This window comes from Protomyctophum parallelum, assembly GCF_964188405.1.
Source record: "Protomyctophum parallelum genome assembly, chromosome: 20".
Classification (NCBI taxonomy): domain Eukaryota; kingdom Metazoa; phylum Chordata; class Actinopteri; order Myctophiformes; family Myctophidae; genus Protomyctophum; species Protomyctophum parallelum.
In genome coordinates, this window is record NC_139718.1 from 27,021,867 (window position 1) to 27,044,629 (window position 22,763).

Below are 22,763 nucleotides of genomic sequence, written 5' to 3' on the forward strand. Positions count from 1 at the left end.
GCCATTAACACTGTGTGTGAGAGAGAAACCTGAGAATGTTTTTGGGGACAGAGTAATGGCATGAGCACAGCTGTGCAGGGGAGACACGTTGAGCCTAATACTATGAGTAGCATGTGTTTACGTACTGCATGTGACTGCGGGTATATACTGTTGTTGGGTCCTGGGACCACTCTGAGATTGTACAAATGGACGCTTATGGGGGTCCCGTGGGCTACTGCATGTGCATGCGCGCGTGCGTGCGTGCGTGCGTGTGTGACAGACAAGAGCCTGGAGGGAGTGTGTGATAGATGAATAAACTCAATAAAGTGAGTGCATGTGCATTTAGAGTGTAGACTATAGAGAGGGAGAAACAGAGACATCAGAATGAGCGCAGCTGTTGGGGATTTAGTGTGTGAGGGGCTTAAATCACGGCTGGGACTCGTCCTCTGATGCGTATCGTGTCATGCATCTAATATAAAATATCAGATCTATAAGCTCACAACGTGTCGCACCGTGACACATTGTGAGCTTGTAGATCTGATATGTTTGATGCACAACACCAGCATGCAACAGAGTATAAATCAGGCTTAATGGTTCAGTGTCAGGTACCACAAACCCAGTGAACTCGCTTCCAGCAAAGCCTGAGACACTATAGAGTTACTGTACATGCAGTTATTGATGAATAGGTCCTTACAGTCGCAGATAAAAGCATGTTTACTCAAGGCTGTATTAGTCCCACTATCTCTATCCACCTTATACAGTAAAGACACACATACAGCAGGATACTTGTAATCATGCATTGTAAAATGCTGTGGATTTTACTGTGTAGAAATGCCTCTTATAGTATTAAGAACAACAACAAAGCCAGTCTATGACATCAATCATGTATGACAGCAAAGTTTCAGCCCAATCCATTCCAACCTACTTTGACTTATACAGGATAAGATTCATTCGAAGTATTCTGGGATATACTTCCTTGTTCTGTGGCAGCATGCACAAGAAGTCTGGTGCTGAACGGTCCAGCGCTTATCAAGATTATCTGGAGAGACGCACATGCAGTTTTTATGCCATTGTTTTTAAACCCTGTAGCACTTTGAGATTTGTGAAAATGTCAAGTGCGTCACAAAAACCCTCTTCTAGTCTGCTCAGCTCCTAGGAGCCACACTGTAAAAGCAGGCCTGGTTAGTATGCATGCTAAACGGGAACAGACCTCATGACATCATGGGTTCAAATCGGTCCAATGATCAGTGTCATACACTAGCTACCCCACAAACAGAAAGGCCTTTAAACATAATCAGAAAACATTCATCCTTAATACAGTTTCACGGTCTGTGGCTAGCGGACACAGACAGATATGCAAAAAGTCAACTATCAACAGGACAGGCAAAACAAACACCAGGGTTTAGATGTGTTAACCACTGAATAAATGTAAAAATAAGTGCTTTTGGATTGAAAAAAATCATTTTCTTTTTTTGGACGTTCCTTTTTCATGTCTCCCTCAATCGCCCTCTCTCACTTTCTCCAATGTCTTTGTTTTTCCCGTCATCTATGCATAACTATAGAGTTACTATATACATTGCTGCTGATGAATAGGTCTCACAGTCTGACAGAGATAAAGGAGTGTTTGCTCAGGCTTTAGTAGCTTGACATTCTAGACTGTACCATTCTGTTCATTATGCCTTCTGCCATCTACACTCTATATGCCTTACAATGAGTCTTCTACCACACAAAGGCAAACAGGAAAATTCATGGGTTGTGAAACTGAGAGAAATGTTGAACCAAGATGGGCATTTCACACAAGTAGCATATAACGCTGTAATATTTGCAAAACCATAATCAACACTTCAGACCATGAAAACAGAGAAATCAGTTACTGCTGTCTTTGTTGGTCAGTGCTGTTGATATGTCTTGAAGATTTATACAGCATGAGGGAAATGGCATCTTAAATGGCTACTTGTACTCAAAATGGTATGTTAAAACAATTAACAGGTTTTGTAAGTGTATTCAAAAGGTAAAAGGAGTGATGTTTCTATAATTTGAAAGCTAGCCTTTGCGTTATAGATTTTTCCAGCGGTTCATATGAATGGCCTAGCCAACATTTGCACATATTAACCCATTTCGACACCAAATCCTGTCAGTGGTTCTCAAACTATTTCATGTCAAGGACCCCAAAAACTATATGAAATTGGCCGCTGACCCGCATCTGAAAATGTGTTGTTCCAGGGACACCCCAGAAGCAAAGATAGTTAAGAGTTAAAAATGTACGCTCTGAAAGAATATATATTCAAAATTTGAAAGGCCTACAAAGGCCTACAAGCTCGTAGCACGGCACCGCTTGTAGATCTGTTATTTTTCAATAGCTAAAGTATAACATAAATTAATGCTTAAAACACCAAACAGGGTTCCCGCCCAGAATGGGTTAAGTATAAATTGTCTCTACTATTTATGCTATTTGTGTATCACTGCTAACAGAATAGTGTATGAACAGCACATGCAACCATTTAGATTTTGCATCTCTGAATTTACGTTTCTTTTCTGATTTTGAAGAGACAGGACCCAATTCAGGGTCTGTTCCTTTTTTTCTGCAGTTTCCAATCCATTCCATAGCTGACATCTCTGTTGTCCATGGGATTGCTTTTCAGGCAGACAAGAAAAAGCTGGTACCAGTGATGAACGTGATGGAAGACCATGAGGACCATGAGGAGATGGAACCAGAAGACCATGAGGACCATGAGGAGATGGAACCAGAGCCCCAGAAAGAGGTTTCAGTGATCAAGCGTCCTCTGCCACAGAAACAGCAGCAGCCCCAGTCATACTCTCAGCGTCAACTTCAGTCTCATTCTCAACCTCATTCTCAGCCTCATTCTCATCATCAACCTCAGCCTCATTCTTACCCACAGACTCAGTCTCAACCTCAGTCCCATCCTCAGTCTCAACCTCAGCGGCAGCCCCAGTCCCATCCACTGCAGAAGCAACAATCACAACCATCACCGTTGCCACCACAACATCAGCAGCAGCAGCCCACTGACCCTGCCTCCCCTACTGTGGCCACAACCCCTGAGCCAATGGCCATTGGAGGGGGAGAGAAGACATCCCCCAAATCTGCAGACACTGAGCCAGAATATGAGGTACTTGTGAGTCATGAGGAGGACCAGAGTTTGAATGTCCTCTCTCTCTCTCTCTCTCTCTCTCTGACCTTGGTTTCCTGTCTATCTATGTTCTCCTATCTAAATAAAGCAAAGAATAAACTGCCGTAAAATATATATACATTTTTTCATGTGCTATGGATTAAAAACACTAACTAAAATAAAATAGAAAACCACACACACACACACACACACACACACACACACACACACACACACACACACACACACACACACACACACACACACACACACACACACACACACACACACACACACACACACACACACACACACACACACAAGGAGGTATTAAGCAAAGTAGTGGACAAAGATATTTGGCACTGACTACTAGACTAATGCAGTTTTTCAATAGAGACTATTGGGAAAATGGGATTTCATTATGTTTTTATGATTATCTCTGAAGCCCATCATTTTTATTTACACTATCACCTAATCTCCCGAATCTCACAATTTTTACAAATGATTTGTATATTTGTTCATTTAAACAAGTGTCTATGGCCTGTCAGCAACCCTAAGGCGACATTTTAGAAATGTATTTTAAATTAGACCGTTTGGTTGGTGTGGTTATGTGAAATTGTCTATTATATCGGGCTGCAGGATGGCCGTGGTTTTGGCATTGGAGAGCTAATTTGGGGGAAGCTGCGGGGGTTCTCTTGGTGGCCTGGTTGTATCGTGTCCTGGTACGTGACGGGTCGGAGTAGAGCTGCAGAGGGAACCAGATGGGTCATGTGGTATGGAGATCGAAAGTTCTCAGTGGTGAGTGTGACAAAATATTTCTCATCATTCACTCAATTTTCTTGTTAGATTTGTAGTTTTACACTTTATCAGGCTGTTTTTGTAAGACGGAATGTTTTATAACCTCATCTGCACAATTGTCCTTTTCTTTTAAAGGTACTAAAAAAAAGTTTAATTTCTCTGTTTCTCTGTTCTCTCCCTCACAGGTCTGTGTAGAGAAACTCATGCCTTTAAGCTCCTTTTGCAATGCCTTTCACCAGCCAACCTATAACAAGAAGCCGACATACAAAAAGGCCATCTTTGAAGTACTGCAGGTGAGCATACTGTATATTCGGTGTAGGGCTGGGGTGCTATGGGATTTTTGTTACCGCGGTAACCGTCTGTATGACGATAATTACCGCACATATTAAATTGATAAATTAAAAGGCTCCAGCCACTGCTGTTCCACCACGCCAGCAGCAACCATTTGGTTTGTGCTCGTTTTGCATTATTGCTGACATGATTAGACTGAGCTTCACTGATTCCGGGTTTATTATGATAGACTTTTCATTTCATATCACACCATATGCACGTAGGCCTAGAACTTAGGTCGGCAAAACAGCACGAAAAGAAGAAGAAGAAAAAATAGATCTATTTTATTTTACCACGGTAATGAACCCGATACCGCGGTATGTGTTACATACCGGTGGTATGGCGATATTGCGGTTATTGCACCCAGCCCTAATTCGGTGTCAAATTCACTGAGAAAGAAGGCATAGCTTGTATACATTTATAAAATATGTTCTTCTCTCAGTGTCATTATACTGTGTACCGGTATATCTATTATGCACAAATTTCTTAGATAGTGGAAGATTACGGTTTCTATTTCAAACTGTATTGCTCATGCCATGCTACTCGTGATTGAATCCAGAACCAGAACCAGGTCCTAAGGCGACTGACTGAGCCAACACTAGCCGCAATTTGCAACTCTAGATTTTTGTCTCCACCAGGCCGAAGGCATGGGGAGAGAGTATGTTTTGCACTCCGTCCGTGTGTGTGTGTCCGTGTGTCCGTCCGTCTGTTAACAGCTAATCTCTGGCACCGTTAACCCGGTCGATGCCAGATTTTGTACACACACTCCCTGGATGCCAACGATGAACCTCTGCCTCAAATTCTCCAGAACGGCCTGTTAAAGTGCCACCAGGAGGCCGACTATATATACTAAATCTATATATATTACTCCTCCAGATTCTGTCCAAAAATCCCGCAAATCGTTTCACTCCATCTCTATAGTCATGTGTTCAAGCCGGATCTCTCCGATATTTCATATTCCATCCTAATTGGCTAAAATTGGCTTTCAAAGTTTGCAGGATTGGCCTGTTTTTAAACTCAAATCATGAGCGTGCAATTTAGGTGAAATCTTTCACAGAATTTTCTACTAAACTGAGGAATATATCCCACCCTTTTCACATTGGCCTGTTATAGCGCCACCAACAGGTGTGCAAAACAATGGAGGGTGTTGCAACTCTAGATTCATCCCATTATAAAGAAATCTAGAGTTGCAAATTGCAGCTAAGCCAACACAAGAAGCCTTATCCAGTAGAAGCATAAAGTTACTTAAAGTGATCCCAAAGGGGCCAGTTGCCAACTTATTTCAACAAGACATATGCTATGCACCGTATTAAAATGAAAACAGAGGTGAGGGAATAACAGGCCACACCAAAGGGAGGAACAACAGCAGAAACCTTTTAAACTTGACTGGCGACTCAAATCATAATATAAAACGTTGACTCACTCATTCATTTTATCTCTGCGGTGCTGGTCCTTCTGTCCTGAATGGAGTCATCAGTCTCCTACACCTGTTGCTGCTGCACCTGTTTGTTGATATAGCCACATGGTCGACATAATATATGTATCCAAATGTGTGTCCATGTAACAGTCCTTGGCCCTTGATGAAAATGTTGGCAACAGTACTACCAATATAGTTTTTTGACAACAGCTATTTGACTGTTGTGTTCCATTCAGGTAAACGCTGGGTGCTGCTATTGTGCATGTTGGCTCACTGGAAATGCTCTGCTACACTGGAACAGAGCCTTAATTAGTAGCATTGGTGACAACTGTGTGTGTTTACCCTACAATTCCCTGTCAATATGGCTGCAGTGAAATAGGTCTATTACTGTAGCTCGCTTAACAATTTGCAGTTATGTTTACCAGCATTTACAGTGCAACATGCAACCACACACCAGTCACATGCTTGACAAACATGACAAAATATAATAATGATTGTCTGATAATTAATAATTTATCTGGTATCCCTGTATTCATTTTCAATATAGATCAGAAAGTTAGAAATCAGTTCAGTTTCCTCCTAGAGTGATTCATCTAAGTAAGTAGCCTTGCCAAGCCATGAGGCCCATAAGGCAGGAGCCTATCTCCTGTTTCTGTAGCGTGAGGCAGCTTGATGTACAAGTACATCCCCTGGACATGACGCTAGTATGTCGCAGGGACTTACCCCCAATCCAACCCTTGATGCTGAGTGTCAAGCAGGGAGGCATTGGGTCTCATTTTTACAGTCTTTGGTATGACCCGGCCAGGGATTGAACCCCAACCTCCCAGTCTCAGGGCGGACACTCTAACCACAAGGCCACTGAGCTGGTTCATCTAGCATCTTTCTAATTTTCTCATGTTATGGAAGTTGCTGATAGGATAATAGCAGGTTGGTAATATGTCAGATGTAGTTTAGATACGATGAACATTTCATAGGCTAGTTGGTTGTTTTATTTCCCCCAAAACTGAATGTTGTATATTATATTTTCTCACAGGTGGCAAGCAGCAGGGCAGGCAAAGCCTTCATGGCCTGCCCTGACACTGATGAGACGGAAACATCCAAATCAGTGGACATGCAGAATAAGCAGATGATTGAATGGGCTATGACGGGGTTCCAGCCCACTGGGCCCAAGGGGCTAGAGCCACCAGAGGGTAAGAGGAAGTCTGCCAGTTAGATAAGCTAAAATGAATTTAAAGTCATTTTTTAAATCGAGTTAAAGATAGTCAACTGGGGTGACTTTATGGCCACGGTCTGTACACACTCAGTATTGTAGTTTACATCTCGCTGCGCTGCTTGGAATAATTTGGAAATAGATAAATACATGAATAAATAATAGAGATAATAATAATAAACTAGCTTCTTTGTTGCCCGTCCCATTGTACCAAAAACAATTAAGGTAATTAGAGATAGAAAGGTAGAGAAATTAAGAATTAAATGAAGGGAGTCAGCATGAATGAAATAAAGATGTTAAACACATTACCAATTGTCTAATATCACGTGCCGCTTCACCAGAGGAGCGTAACCCATACAAAGAAGTTTACCCAGAGATGTGGGTGGAGCCGGAGGCCGCAGCTTACACGCCCCCTCCAGCCAAAAAACCTCGCAAAAGCACAGCAGAGAAGCCCAAGGTCAGGGACATCATTGACGAAAGGACAAGAGGTAAGCTGCCTTGTTAATGGGGCTAAAACAGCAGTCATGCCTATATCCAGTCCCTTGGGGAGAACTCAACTGAGTTAGTGCACGGAAGAAAATGGACAAGAGGCCCATTAGCTGGGCAGATTTAAAGGGGAATAGCACTCATTTGTGTGACGTCAACAGGTGTAATGTTGGCCCAGGCCGTAGCGTAACGGTCTGGGCACCGGACTGGTAATCCAGTCGCAGTGTGCCGCGGGTTCGACTCCCGGACCCGACACGGCCCTTACTGCATGTCATCCCCCCATCTCTCTCCCGTTTCCTGTCAGCCTACTGTCTGTCCCTTCAAAAATCAATAAAAGGCGTAAGCCGCAAAAAAATATCTTAAAAAAAAACAAAAAACAGGTGTAATGTCTGGAACTGCAATAGGAGACTGATTGTGTTGACTGCATAGGCCCACCCAGTCTGAGTTTTTATTCACAGAGATTCTATAGAGGCCTTTTAACCAAGGAATTCTCCCAATTGTGCTCTCCCAGTCACCTTTTCCCTGTGGATTCTATGTAGGGCTGTTCTAAGTTTTAGACCTGATGATATGAATCTTTCAGTCTTTCTGGAAGGTTACTGTCATCCAAGATTGGGATATATTAGATGACATGAAGAGGAAATAGGAACTTATGTGGCTCCAACTTTCACTCATTGAATGAGAGTACTTTGAAATCTTTCTGCCTTTACCTAATCTTTGTATTCTTTGTGGGTTAACCCTAACCCTTGTTTTTACTGTACTGCTGTACTGTTTTCAAACTTCTAATAACAAAGTATTCAATCAATCAATCAATCAATCAAATGTCACATCTACATCTAGTAGATTTATCAACATCATAATGTGTTGTTTAGCTGCAAATATTAAAAGCGAAAACAATATGTTTATTTTCAAACTGTCAACCTCTGAAATGGGCTGTTGAGAGAAAAAGACTAATCATGAGCGTTGTCCTATCCGTTCCTCAATCAGTTGTTTTATGTTGTGTTTTCAGAGCGGCTTGTTCATGAAGTCAGACAGAAGTGCCGAAGCATAGAGGGTAAGTGATGTGTTCTCTGTGTGTTCTGGCCACCAGTGGGACCACAGGGCTTCTCAGGGGACATAAACACATAGATTAATTGCCCTTGAGGTTGATTAACACTGCATGTGTGGCTGTGCTAATGTTAACCACTTCTCACCACATTCAAATGCTCCAAAATGTATGTATACTTTGTTGTAAATGGCTATTTTTGGATTCATGTATAATTTTCTTATGAGATCTATGTGCGTCACAACTATCCAAATACTTGTATTGAAGTGAGAGGATTTTCATTGTGTGACAGCGGAGTGTTCGCACCTCTGGGGGCGATGTGTGTGTGTTTACTGTTGGTACATTTGTGCAATGTCTGATATGCTCCGTTGCCCTGTTTATACACAGACATTTGCATCTCCTGTGGAAGTCTGAATGTTTCTGTTGAACATCCATTGTTTGCTGGAGGAATCTGCCAAAGTTGTAAGGTAAGCTCTGGTGTAGTGGCTTTGAGCGGATAGTCATGGATGTAGAAAACATTTTGAGCATAAAAAAGCCTAACAAAAATCTTTCATGCATATATAAATGCATCCTGTTTTCTGTATCTTTTGTCTAATATTGAGTGTACACTGGATGTTATGCCGTCCTGCAAACCAAATTTTCCATTTGGGGACAATAAAAGTTTCAAGGGCACATTTACAGCTACCTTTAATCCGTCTCCCTGTTGCAGAACTGCTTCCTAGAATGTGCGTACCAGTACGATGACGATGGCTACCAGTCATACTGCACTATCTGCTGTGGGGGACGAGAGGTCCTCATGTGTGGAAACAACAACTGTTGCCGGTGAGAGCTGCTTTATTCTGCTTATATAACCGCTCGCTTTTTTATGTATTCAGATGGTCTGCATTTCTGTAGTGCTTCTATCAAAAAGCACTTTAGAATGGATTTCACAAAATATTAAGATTTTTGAGAATCTTTTGAAATACTTTGAAAATGTTGTAATTGCGCCCCCAAAATTGGGTCCCAGGCAATTGTCCAGCAAGGGCAGAATCCATTTCTTCCGGCCCACGCACTGTCGGCCGGTCCGTAGGTGACAGACAGACAGACAGTCATATGATTGGGTGTTTTACAGCAGGAACTATTAAGTTAGCTATAATAATAAGAATTCATATTCGTAGCACAGCCAGTGGTCACGTGACTTGACACATTTACCCCCGCACGCACGCACGCACCTCCCCTCCCGTATCGGACTATTGTCCCGTCTAACCTCCTGCCGACCTAATCACGGACCGGCCGACGTAATCACGGACTGGCCGACCTAATCACGGACCGGCCGACCTAATCACGGACCGGCCGACCTAATCACGGACCGGCCGACGTATTTCACTATGGTGCTTACCGGCCGGTACGTAGGCCGGAAGAAATGGATTCTGCCCTCCCTCCAATTGTGATTTACACATGACCATAATGATAAAAGCCCTTCATTTGTGTGGGCAGGTGTTTCTGTGTGGAGTGTGTTGATCTCCTGGTGGGGCCAGGTGCGTCCGTTGCAGCTATTAAAGAGGACCCCTGGAACTGCTACATGTGTGGTCAGAAGGGTGTGTTTGGTCTACTGGAGCGCCGTACCGACTGGCCATGCCGTCTGCAGCATTTCTTCGCTAACAATCATGACCAGGATTTTGTAAGTGCTGCACCTTATTCTTACTCACAACGTGTTGCGATGTAATGCATAGTGAGCTTGTAGGTTGGCTATTTTCGGTACACAATCCCATTGTACGACAATGTATAAATCAGGCTTTAATCCCAATCACTACTTCATGCAGTTGTAGTTTCCATCAACTTTGTCTAATTTCTTCTGATTTTGTTTCCCCCCTGACCCTTTTTTGGTGTCATTTTTCAGGCACCACCAAAGCTATACCCCCCAGTCATGGTGGAGAAGAGGAAACCCATTCGTGTCCTATCACTATTTGATGGCATAGCAACAGGTTAGACCAGAAGGAATTCCCCTCTGTCTTCTAACAAAACACCCTGCAAAAAGTCCCTGTCTGTACAACAGCTTCTCCCTGTATTAAGTTACATCAAAGTGTCCCACTTCTTACTAAATACATAACACTGGCACATAAATGCAAAGGCAGCTTAAATCTATTCATACTGCTCCCTTCCATACAAATTTGAATTTCTCCCTGCAGAGAACAGATAATTGCTCTTGTCTATTAAAAATGTTGCATCTCTAAAATGGAAACTTTTCAGGAATTGCATTTGCATTTTGTGTGTGTGTGTTTACAGCCAATCCAAACTCTTTTAACTTCATGTCACCTTTTTGGGTCAGAACAGAGAAAATGAAAAGCGTGTGGTTGGGCTAGGTCTATAGAATGACAATCCATGTATCTGTCAATGTAATGGCTGTATTAATTGTATTTGACCTTTGTTGGGTCTGAAGAAGACCATAGGCTTGATGTAACAATAAATTACACGTAAGGGAGTTTATATCATGAAACTTTTTCTTAGTTTTTGGTCGGATTATGTTTTATAATCGATTACATTGATTGTTTCGATTGGCTGTTGCACCTTACATTGATCCACACAGGGTTGCTGGTGCTGAAGGACCTGGGTATCCACGTTGAACGCTACATTGCATCTGAGGTGTGTGAAGACTCCATCACTGTGGGTATCGTCCGGCATCAAGGCCGCATCATGTATGTCGGCGATGTGAGAAACGTCACACGCAAACATGTGAGTTTACACACATCTATATGAAATCCATCCATCTATCGTATGAAAAGATTTTATATCAAGGAGGTATGAAGGGAATGAGTGAATATCAATAAATCTGGTCCTTTCTCCTCCCTCCCAGCTGAGATTATGACACATATTTAAAAATAAGCATTGGGTATGCATTAGCATTGGATAAGCCAGACCTGACTGGCCCAAAAAAGAACTAGAAATGCACTCTGTCGAGGTGCCAACTTGCCAACTTGAAACGTTAGTTACGTCACCATCAACAGCCAATAAGGGACCACCATTCTTACCCTGACATACATACTGTACATACATACGCACGCACGCGCGCACGCACCAACACACACACACACACACACACACACACACCCAGCCGATCACCAAACATACCTTAGTTCCGTCATCAGCCAATCCCTGATTGGCCGATGGACAACACCGACATACGCAGCCGATTACAGTACTTGCAAGCTCTGCTTGCACAAGTAAATACGTGCGCAAGTAAAGTAAAACTGCTGTTCCAAATCTTTACCAGAGACATGCTTTAGACATGCTAATGACCTTATACCAACCTTGAAACGTACCCTAGCTATGTCACCATCAACATGCCGACATACACTTACATACCCTCTACCGACCTTATACCAACTTTGTAACCTACTCTAGTTACTTCATTAAGATTCGTGAACAACACCGACCTACATACTTACCAAGCCGATCGCAGTACCTTTTACCCTCCCAACATTGAAACCTATCTTAGTTACGTCAACATCAACAACCAATAAGGGACCACCAAGGACACCCGTACATACCATACATACCGTACGCAGACGACCACAGTACTTGCGCGCTCTAATTACCTTAAAGATAATGTCCCATATTTTCTTTCATACCTGGCCTATCAGTTAGCCCTCAATTACTACACATAAACCAAATATCCCTGTTAGCTCACTTTCTCCTTCTTAACCACTTTCGACCTGGCGTCCCTCTCCTGCGTATGTCGTTATAGGCCCATAAGCAACATCCAAATCTTAACAACATTTAAAAAAATAGTTAAAATAGCAGATCTACATGCCCAAAATGCTTTTCATTTTAGCACACTGTTTTTGTAGTGTGGCAATTTCACTCTTTTTGTTTCTTCATCTCCTGTCTCTAAAGATACAAGAATGGGGTCCTTTTGACCTAATTATTGGCGGCAGTCCATGCAATGACCTCTCCATAGTGAACCCTGCTAGGAAAGGTCTGTATGGTAAGTCTTGACAAACCCATCACTATTATACTGTATTCTATTGCCAAATTCCGATTCTCTTTTTTCGGCCTCCTCACCTCCTCCGTCCTTCAATTTTTTCTCGGGAGAAGTGATGTAAAAATGTAAATCTGTTTAGTTATTGGATACTGCGGCCTACCGTCTCCCCGGCTATGTGACGTAAGCTACACGCCGGGAGAGGGGATCCAAAAGCCACGAAATGTTTGATCTGCTCATATTCTAATCATGTAAAGATGTTTTTTTGTGCCTGCCAGATGGATATTTATTTTATGTTCGTGATCTTGCACAGTCACAGTAAGTTACTTAACCGAATGACTCTACACTGCCTATGCCAGCAATTTATGTTAATTTGTATCCACTGCTATCCAGCAATATATCTGGTAATTGGTATTCCAGTTAAAAAGCCTTTTAATTGACGTCGATTCTAAATAACACTACACTGAGAGAGAAGTGTTCGCATTCCTTTGGGAGGGACAAGGAAACAGTGTGAGTGAGAGGCAACAAGGCTATATGGTATAAAGAAGGAAAGGAAACATTGTACGGCATGCACCATCGATGCACCTGGGAGGCAAACATTATATTTGAAGGATTGTGTGACTGTTGTAAGTATTGGTTAAATAAAATAATTAAGACATATGACACATTGTTTTCTGATCGCTTGGTTTTCAAAGTGCATGCTATATAAATGTATTGAGGTATCTAAAGAGCGCAGAGTATGTTTCTGACTGGGCTTTTTATAATTGACAGTCTTGCAATGACAGCCCATATTTACAAATCACTCAGTCAGAAGCGTACTCTGCTGTTTAGATACCCAATGAAATTATAATAGTGTACATCAAATAACAAAACTTCAGAAAATGTGTGATGTCTTAATTTTTTTGCCGCAATAATATTTTCTACAAGAGTCACAATCCTTCAAAGATGTGTTTATTCATACATACGCTTGTCCACAGGCCTCTTAGACTTCAATGCATTCCATCAAACTCTTAGCTCCAGTAGGCCTCCCAGTGTGTTGAATCTGACAGCTGGAATTGCCGAACGAAGAAAGTGATGTTTGTTGTTTCCTTCTTTACATGGCCTTGAGGGATGTGAGGTTGGAAAAAAAGAGAATTGAAATTTGGCTACTGTTCGATGCAGTGTGTGAAATGTGTTTCTCTGTCCTGTAGAGGGCACCGGTCGCCTGTTCTTCGAGTTCTACAGGCTGCTACATGAGGCCAGGCCGAAAGAGGGCGACGACAGGCCTTTCTTCTGGCTCTTTGAGAACGTGGTGGCAATGGGCGTCAGTGACAAGAGAGACATATCCCGCTTCCTGGAGGTCTGCCGCTTTACTGATCATTAACAGCATCACCTTGGCAGCCTTTATAGGATGGGGCATTCCTTGATATAATGTGCTCATATGATGCATGCCTGTGACTTGTTTTACTCCCCCTTGTGGCTCTAATTTGGCATTTACAGTATATGAGTTTAAACTAAGTACAGTGCTCATTCTTAGTGCTTCTTTAGTTTTATAGTACGGTATTTACCTCAATAATGTTTTTATCACATGGCATAGGCCAGGGTCTTTAATAGGTTGATTAGACTATTATGTTGCATACATATGCATATGTATATATGTTATGTAAGCCCCCCCAAATTGTTTAAAAGGAAATACACATAAGAAATGGGGGTGTATGGTGTCATGCCATACCAAAGCTAAACCATAGCATCTTGATTTAGCTCTTGTCTGAGCAGTGTATTGTTTTGTGTTTCTGTGATCAGTGTAACCCAGTGATGATCGATGCCAAGGAGGTGTCTGCTGCCCACCGTGCACGCTACTTCTGGGGTAACCTTCCTGGCATGAACAGGTTGGTGGTAGAATGGTGAGGGATAAAGCAAAGCAGGCTGTGTCTTATAGAGCAGGCAATGGGAAGCAGCTAAACCCACAAGCACAACCTGAGCAAAACATAACACAACAGGCAGACAGACGGACAAAGATCTTTACAATTGAGAGAATTCCACGCCCACAACGCCCATAGAGCGCTGGTTCAGCTGGCCAAGTCATAGATAGACCATGACGTATGCGGAAGTGCCGTTCACACCTGTGCTTTGTGGCCGTGATATGCCGTGATACGCCACTGCCTTTACCGTTTTCAACCCAGCTTGGTGGCCCCTGGCCAATCACAGTGGGACTTTCCTAGAACTTGCGCTAATTGCGTCTCTCTCTCTCTCTCTCTCTCTCTCTCTCTCTCTCTCTCCCTCTCTCCCTCTCTCCCCCTCTCTCTCTCTCTCTCTCTCTCTGTATATATATATATATATCCCCATATGGAGTACCCTGATGTCCTTACAAATATCTGTAATATAGAATACAAATAATTAATGATGATACAATTGACAGTGCTGAGTGGGAATCCGGACGGACCGGCAGTTGTCCAGAAACAAAAAGGCACAAATGCTGCATCTGTCTGCCCACAGGTCTGTGTAGGACGCACCAAATGTCTCTGTCTCTGGGGGGGGGGGGGGGGGGGGGGGCATCAGCTTCTCATATCTATGCCCACCCTAGTGTAATGCTTTATTGGATCGTCCACTCACAGTTAACAGTCTTTGTATTGAATTGTGCTTGAAATGTACTGTAATTCTGCAAACTGTCAAAAAAGAATATCAACACAACAGCAGTTTTTAATGACATTAGGGATAACTATCTATATTTGGTCGATAGATTGTATGGTAGTGGGTACAGCGAGTATGTACTCTGACAACAGGTACAAGAGGTATTGCATAACCGGGTGGAGCATGCATTCCAAAATGTCATCTTTCCCGACTTACATCGTTCTCGACTTGCTTGGTCCCTGAGTAGACCTACTGTAGCACCTTTAACCACTTGAACCCCAGCATCCCTATTAGCCAAAAATAGCAGCTTGTTGCATCGCATTGTGAGCTTGTAGATCGGCTATTTGGTGTAGACAGAAAAATGTGGTCGAGGTAGTTCTAACTCAAGTCCATTTCACTAAGACTACAGGAAGGATTTAAGTGCCTGATTGTTTGATCATTATTTGTCTTTCATCCCTCTAGGCCTCTGTCTGCAATGTATTCTGACAGGCTGGGACTTCAGGATTGTTTAGAGCATGGCAGAATCGCAAAGGTATTTATTTAGCATACCAATGAACTATGTCAGTGGTTCTCAACTGTTTTTATGTAGGACCCCAAATTAATATGTATGTATTATTTTTGTTTTTGACTGTGCAAGGGGCCCCATATAAGATTTGTGTTGTTAAAGGGCAAGAACACTTTTGGTAGAGGTTTGGGTTTACCTATAACTCCAGAGGTGGGCAAGAAATAAATAAAAAAGTCAGTCTTTTACCCTGTAAACAAACACAAGCTAAGCTGGTTCAGACAATAAAGAATACATCACAAAACCCATTACTGTTTGTTTTTTTAATTAAAAAGGAATTAATTCGCTGTTGATTTTGCCATTTGAAGATCCGGATCTGCGGATCCAGTCCGAGTTTTCGTCTATAAATATAAAAATATTCACACTTTTTAGCAGATCTACAAGCTCACATGAGTGACTGTGAGTGTACTAATGTTTCTCTATTTTATCTCTCTGCAGTTTGAAAAGGTGAGGACTATTACCACCAGGTCTAATTCTATAAAACAAGGCAAAGACCAGCACTTCCCAGTCTACATGAATGAAAAAGAAGACATATTGTGGTGTACTGAAATGGAAAGGTAAGAAGTACTGTAGGGCTACAATTTTATTATTGCATTATTTCTTAGTGTATTATTTCTTAGTGATTACTCTACTTATTACTTTTTGATTAATAGAATAATCAAGACCACTTAAGCCCTATTTTATACTGCATCAAATATAGTACAAATAAACTAGAAAATTGCTCATCTACAAGTTCGCAACACGCTGTGAGCTTGTAGATTTGCTAATAGTGATCGCTTATGAATCTATTATTTTATTCAATTATTGATTATCAATGAATGTTTGATATAAAGGGTTAGGGTTAGGGTTAGTATTAGCGGGTAGAGTATTTAGATAGCACTTCAAAAGGTTAGAAGCTAATTTCCCCCATTCGGACCACCACCCATGCTAAAAATGAATGCAGTCATGGTAGTGTAAAGGTGCTGTGGATAAAATTGCATGTGACTCAAAGCCTTAAGAATGTCCTCCCCTCTCTCTCCCGCTGTCTTTCTCTCCCGTTTGTCTGTGTCTCTGTCCATCTTCCCGTCTGTTTGTCTGTCTGTGTTTGCTTTCTCCCCTTGGTCTGCTGGGTTGCCATGCCAGGATCTTTGGCTTCCCTATCCATTATACAGATGTGTCTAACATGAGCCGCCTGGCGAGGCAGAGGCTTCTGGGGAGGTCATGGAGCGTCCCAGTGATCCGCCACCTGTTTGCTCCACTCAAAGATTACTTTGCTTGTGAGACAACGAAGACGAGTGCGGAGCACTGAGCAATGAGACGACTCACATGGAACCATTCATGACACCCAGCTTTGGTTGTGTGAGCCTTGCTACTCAGATTATACTGTCATATAACTTGGAGGAATGAAACATGGACATAGAAATTTGACATTATTTCTTGTATTTTCCAATGTAATTCTTATTCTATTTAATTTTTTGATATGTCATTTTACCTTTTAGCAGTGTTATCCAGTTTTTATTTTTTATTTTATTGATTTATTTGTGCAAGCTATACTTGAGGACTTGCTTTCTTCTCAAGACACTGAGAAAGAAAAGTGCTATCTATCGGATTTAAAACGAGACGAAGATGTAATGGAAGACACCTGAAATACAGCTAGGGATGTAAAATTTTACATAATTTTATCAGCCAAAGCATTTAACAGTTAAATGCTTTGGCTGATAAAATTACATCAGCTGAACATCAGGTGCTGGACTACAACATCAGAGGTGGACTACAACTCCTACATAAAGTGAAGCCACGCTTCCATCTACTGAGCCTCATAGGCACCTTTTCCACCAAAATAATTTTGGTTCTAGAACTTGTTCTGTTCTAGATTGTTGGAACCTTGGTGCTTTCCCGGAACTAGAGGCCATTTTTTGGTTCAGTTCCGAACCAACTTTTAGGGTTCTGAACCAGTTCATCTTCAGTGGAAACACTCTGAACTGGTTCAATATTAGGCGGGGGAAAAGAACCAAACTGGTTCAACCCCGGTGGAAAAGGGTCCATAGAGATGTGGTGAAAAAGTTTATTCAGTGTCTAGACAGCTGTGTCTCGGAGAATCCGAATCACCAGATCACATATACCTCTTTGTTTACAGTTTATATATATACACAACTGAAGGTTATAAAGGTACTACTGTAATATGGTTACAACACCATGGTGCTCAAATATGATAAGAAACATCACAGCCCATGTGGCATGACAACCTAGACGACATGCAGCTCTTTTAAACGGTCGCTTGGAAAACCGTTTTCACACTTTTGAAAAGAAATAAACAAAAAAAACACATCATGCTGTTCTGTTTTACTTCAAAGAAAATAGGATTGAAAGTAGACTGAGAGACGCTCTGCATATCCTCTTATCCGAGTTTTACAGCTTTTATAAATGATTCTACTGGTGCTTATTTAATCACTCAGCCTCGCTATGCTCAGGCCCCAACTACCTGTGTCTGCACAAAAAGAAAATTAAGCTAGCCACATGGGAGATGATGTTTTCTGTCATTCAAGGAAGAAAAAAAAACCTTGAAATCAAAGTCTGTGGTGAACTACTTTTTTCTAGTTTCATCCTGACCAGTGACATTACTGTACAACTGTTAGTAAGTGTGGTTAATGGAGAGAGGGTGACCAGGTGTTTCCAAAACAATCCAGGTGAACCTCCCCTACTTCCACCTCTGCAAACTGAGGAGAAAAAAGAGAAAAAAAAAACCTAAACAAACAAAACTGTCAGGTGCAAATCTTCAATAATATGGTGCGGCTTCACAATGTTCTACCCTTTTATAGCAATTTTGTGCTGTTTTACCAACAATATAAAGCACTTTTATATGTACACTTCCTTTTATTTCCTTGATATCTTAAGGGAAATCTTGGTTCTTGTGAATTGTTTTGTTTTATGATGTGAACTGATACTACCCTTGTGTAATACTTTCTGTATACAGTAGGGCTGTGCCAATAGAAGTGAAAGATTGGATATTGATATGTGAAACATGTATTTGACGCATTGTACAGTCAATGGAATGAAATTTGCTGTCCCTCTCTTGCATCATTCATATTGTCCTCCGTGGTTAAGCAGTGACACACTGTTGCCACCCCATTGAAAGAATGTCTCTATTTCTATTAAGATTGTAAAATTTAAGGCAGAGTTTTAAGGAACTATGTCATTTGTATTATATTTTGTCCCCTTGTGAAACAGAGTTTGTCCCCATAAAATTAGTAGTACAGAAATAGAAAATGTTTATATTTATCCAAATTTGGATTGCTTTCAAAACATTGAAATTCTCTTGATTGTAACCTTTAGGCTAAATATGGAGGATTTAGGCTGTAGTTTGTCAGAACTCAAAACTGGCAAGATGTTATTTTCTCAAGCTTGGCGATCAAAACAAAACATGTTATACTTATTTATGTGATATTTAAGTATTCAAAATGACAAATGTTTTGAGAAATTTAATTTCATAGTGTAATTAAGTTCTTAAGTGACCTTATTGACGTTTTTTGTCCACTGCCCCTGGGTTGATATGAAGCCTTGTGCTTTGGAATATCATTGCTGTCGGACGGAAACCTATATGTGCAAAACTGTTACTTTACATTAAATGGAAAAGAATAACCTGTGTTTCAATGGATCCAATGTAGTCATTATTTAGTCACATTTGGAATTGATTACCTGGTGTCCCTAGGCATGCCATTGTAATCAGCTTTTTCTACCTAAAAAGAAAATGCTGATCTACAGTACAAGCTCACAACGCATGATTATGTAATGCATTATGAGCTTGTTATATTTGTGCTACTTTTGTGTGACACTGTCATAAGACACAATATGAAATAGGGCATTCATTTATGAAAAAAAACAGATGAAATATGGAGATACAAGGTTTCTGCCCAACAGCGACAATATTATTTTGACCAGATATAATTTTCCCCTCTTCCATAGAACATGCAACGGTTGTATTGCAACCCTAATTTCTTTGTAAGTTATGTACATAGTTTTGCTGTTGCTGTTTCCAATTTGTTTTTGTTTTTTAATTGTCATTACGTATGAGATGTACAAATATAATTCTTTTGCTAATATATATATACACCATGAAATTAGAAAATCTTAGATTAAAAATGGAAAATCAAATGAATTAAACATTTGATTCAAAACATACTTTGAGCATTGATAGACTCCACAAGTCTAATTATTTTTAGTACTGTTAAATTGATTTTATCTTTTTTTTTTTTTTTTTTTTGTGATAAGTGAATTGTGGTTAAAATGTCAGCTGACCTAAATGGAGGCCTGCAGAACAGCTTTAAGGTGGATGCTTTAAACTTCACTGCACAGCCCTACATGGTGTTGTTTCATGCTTTTATTTCTGTTGTCCGTTTTAAAAGAGCGGTTGTAGGTGTTTCCAATGGTGCTAAACATTTTATCTAATCAAGAGGAAAATATATTTGATTTGAAGAGAAATAAAACTTGTATGGACAATGACTGTTTTTAAGTTCCTTGTAGTAAATGGGGATGAAGCACTATAATTTCACTCATAAAATATATCAACAAAGGTATTTTAACTTTGTACTTGAAAAGAAAAGTAACAATAACAGTTAATGAAAGTTTACTATATTGTTTTAGCCTAGAGATTGCTGTAGTCAGTGCTATCTGTGGGGAAAATATTCATAAGGGGAAAAAAAGATCCAAAAAACTTTTACTGTAGCATAATGTATTCTTAATACACATCACATCTTAATCCTACATTCCATGCCATAATATCCTCCATGTCTGTTTTTTTTTAAACAATTATTTTTTATTGATGCATACCTTTTCTTTATTTGTTCTTATTTTTATTTAGTTTTAGTTTTTACTGACAACAATATTACATTTCACTGTTCACGGAAGGTCAGTCCTATATTAAGTGATGCTGTTCAAAGACACGCTCTGTGACTTCCTTTCTGTCATAACTGTTTATGACCTGTGATTCTTTCCAAGACCAGATCATACAGCAAATGTAGCAGTCATTCTCCACTTTTACCCCATACTTATGTTTAGTGTCCAGGGAGAAGACAAAAATCTCCTTATGTACTTGTGCTGGAGAACACTTGAATAAATGTGTTGTTTTTGTGCAAAAATACCATAGCTCTTTGTTATTATTCATTTTGATGTTAACGGTAGCGTAAGTGATATTTTGTTGTTAAAACAAAATGTTTTTGTTAAAAGGTTAAAGCTCTATATTCCCCCATCTTCGATTTAAAGGAATTGAAAGTTATAGCAGACCTGCAGTTTTTTCAAGATTCAAGATTTCATTAGACCCCATATACAGGTACTGCACATGAAGAGTACATTTGTTTTTGGCTTCTTGATACCGTTATGTAACAAGCCAAGTGTGGTTGCAATTAGCATGATGACGTATGATGATGATGTCTCATGTGATGATGATGATGTATTACTCATGACGTCACAGAGGGCCTGTTAGTCCGGCAAACTTTTGGAGTTGCTCTAGAAAGAATAATAACAATAAAAGAAGGAAGTCAGGCAATTACTATAGTCCGGTTGCCCTATAGGCAATCACACTAATTAGCAAAAAAAGAAGCTCATCCACTGATCCTCTGCATTGTCTATACAACTCCCTGCAGCGCTTTGCAGTTGAGGGAAGTGCAGTACCGAGGCCAGTTATGTTCTTGTGGTGCCTCTGTAGAAGGTCTTTATAGGATCCTGTGCCTCATGCCTAACTTCTTCAGCCACGCCTGAGGTGAAAAAGTGTTGCCTTTGTCCTTTTTGACAGTACCAGTGTGTACTGTGTCTGTGTATATTCCAGGAGACGTTCTCAGTGATATGAAAGCGGAGGGAATTGAGCAGCAAATTCTACAGTTGACACATTGATGTTGATGGGGTCCAACCTTCCTCCACTCTTCTTGTAATCCGCCATCAGCTCCTTGGTATTGTCAGTGTTGAAAGAGATGGTTTTCTTCTGGCACCATTGGGTCAGGCTGTTGACCTGTATCCTGTATGTATAGGCTGTCTCTGCCATGCAGGGATAAGGCTTGGCTATCATGTATAATTGTCATGTCATCTGCAAATGTAATGATCACAACTAGGAGTTTTTTCCAGATAGTGGTGCATGAATTGAAGACTAAATGGTGATTCTCCACCTTGGTTATGATTCTGGTCTGGATACAGATTACAGTCCTGTCTCATGCGAGATACGACCTAAGAGGTCAGGATGTTTCATAACGTAGCAGAAGGTTAGAAATGTTCTTTAGTCCTAAACCTTATGGCTGTCAAAGTGGACGGTGGACATGCCCTCGAGCAAGGGACATATATAGGCCTACTCTACTGCAGGGATCGGAAACCTTTTTGAAGTGCCATGTTTTTATTTTCTTGGTAGTCCGTGTGCCATATCAACGTTATATTCATTTTTATAGTTTTAATTTTTACAACACTGCAAAATTATTATATATTTTTAAATTTTCAACTGATTTTGATTGTTTTCTCCATCTTTTTAAATCATTTCTTTCACATCAAGACATTGTAGGCCTAATGACCATTAGACTCAATAACCCATGCACGAATCTTATACCCCCAGTCAGATTTCAGAGTCTCCCCGGACTCCCCCCCCCCCCCCACCCACCCACCCACCCACACACACACACACACACACACACACACACACACACACTGTAGAGAGAGATGGAAAAAAGGGAGTTGCTACACAGCCTCTATTATCAAAGCACTGGATCAAAGATGTTAAGATGATCCTACAGAGTCTGGGCATACACCAGGCATTCATTAAGAAAGAGCACGCTAACTTATACATTTATATAATTAATTACATTTAGCCTAATCTAGAATTGTAATTGTTTGTTATTATTATTATTAATGGTCAAGCGAAGCCTGTAGCTAGCCCATATATATAGGCTATAGGACATAATGCTGTTTTAATTAATACAAATATACATAATTATAATATATCACATTCAAAATAGATTAAACATGATTTATTACACACCCTCATTATGTTATTCCTCCCAGTTCACACCCACTTTCTCTAACAGTGGAACAGCATCTCAGTGGGCACGCCCTAACTCCAATGCAATTGGTTTCTCTGGCCACAGCAGCCGGCTTTAGATGCTGGTGATTGGAGCATCTCTCTCCGTCTTGCAGCCTTGGGATGCTGCGATCGGCTTCTGGTCCCAGCACGGAGGCATCAGTGCTGTGTATCCTTGTATGTGCTATACGGATTCTGTAGCATACTGTGATT

The 22,763-nt window shown here is 40.8% G+C and overlaps 1 protein-coding gene across 3 annotated transcripts in view; it reads left to right on the plus strand.

Moving 5' to 3' along the window:
- Positions 1-19,999, plus strand: part of LOC310877436 (DNA (cytosine-5)-methyltransferase 3A-like) — a 53,112-nt gene extending 33,113 nt beyond the window's left edge. For 2 of the 3 annotated variants that reach the window (XM_083791289.1, XM_083791291.1), the window contains 17 exons: positions 2,622-3,107; positions 3,747-3,905; positions 4,091-4,198; positions 6,686-6,842; positions 7,204-7,350; positions 8,355-8,399; positions 8,778-8,857; positions 9,100-9,212; positions 9,867-10,050; positions 10,270-10,354; positions 10,957-11,102; positions 12,264-12,354; positions 13,539-13,687; positions 14,131-14,231; positions 15,421-15,490; positions 15,959-16,077; positions 16,643-19,999. In XM_083791289.1, the coding sequence (XP_083647415.1) occupies positions 2,622-3,107; positions 3,747-3,905; positions 4,091-4,198; positions 6,686-6,842; positions 7,204-7,350; positions 8,355-8,399; positions 8,778-8,857; positions 9,100-9,212; positions 9,867-10,050; positions 10,270-10,354; positions 10,957-11,102; positions 12,264-12,354; positions 13,539-13,687; positions 14,131-14,231; positions 15,421-15,490; positions 15,959-16,077; positions 16,643-16,808 (2,406 nt within the window). In that variant the 3' untranslated portion in view covers positions 16,809-19,999. The remainder of the gene's footprint in view (positions 1-2,621; positions 3,108-3,746; positions 3,906-4,090; positions 4,199-6,685; positions 6,843-7,203; positions 7,351-8,354; positions 8,400-8,777; positions 8,858-9,099; positions 9,213-9,866; positions 10,051-10,269; positions 10,355-10,956; positions 11,103-12,263; positions 12,355-13,538; positions 13,688-14,130; positions 14,232-15,420; positions 15,491-15,958; positions 16,078-16,642) is intronic. The other variant, XM_083791290.1, reaches the window with a different exon arrangement.
- The last annotated feature ends 2,764 nt before the right edge of the window (positions 20,000-22,763 follow it).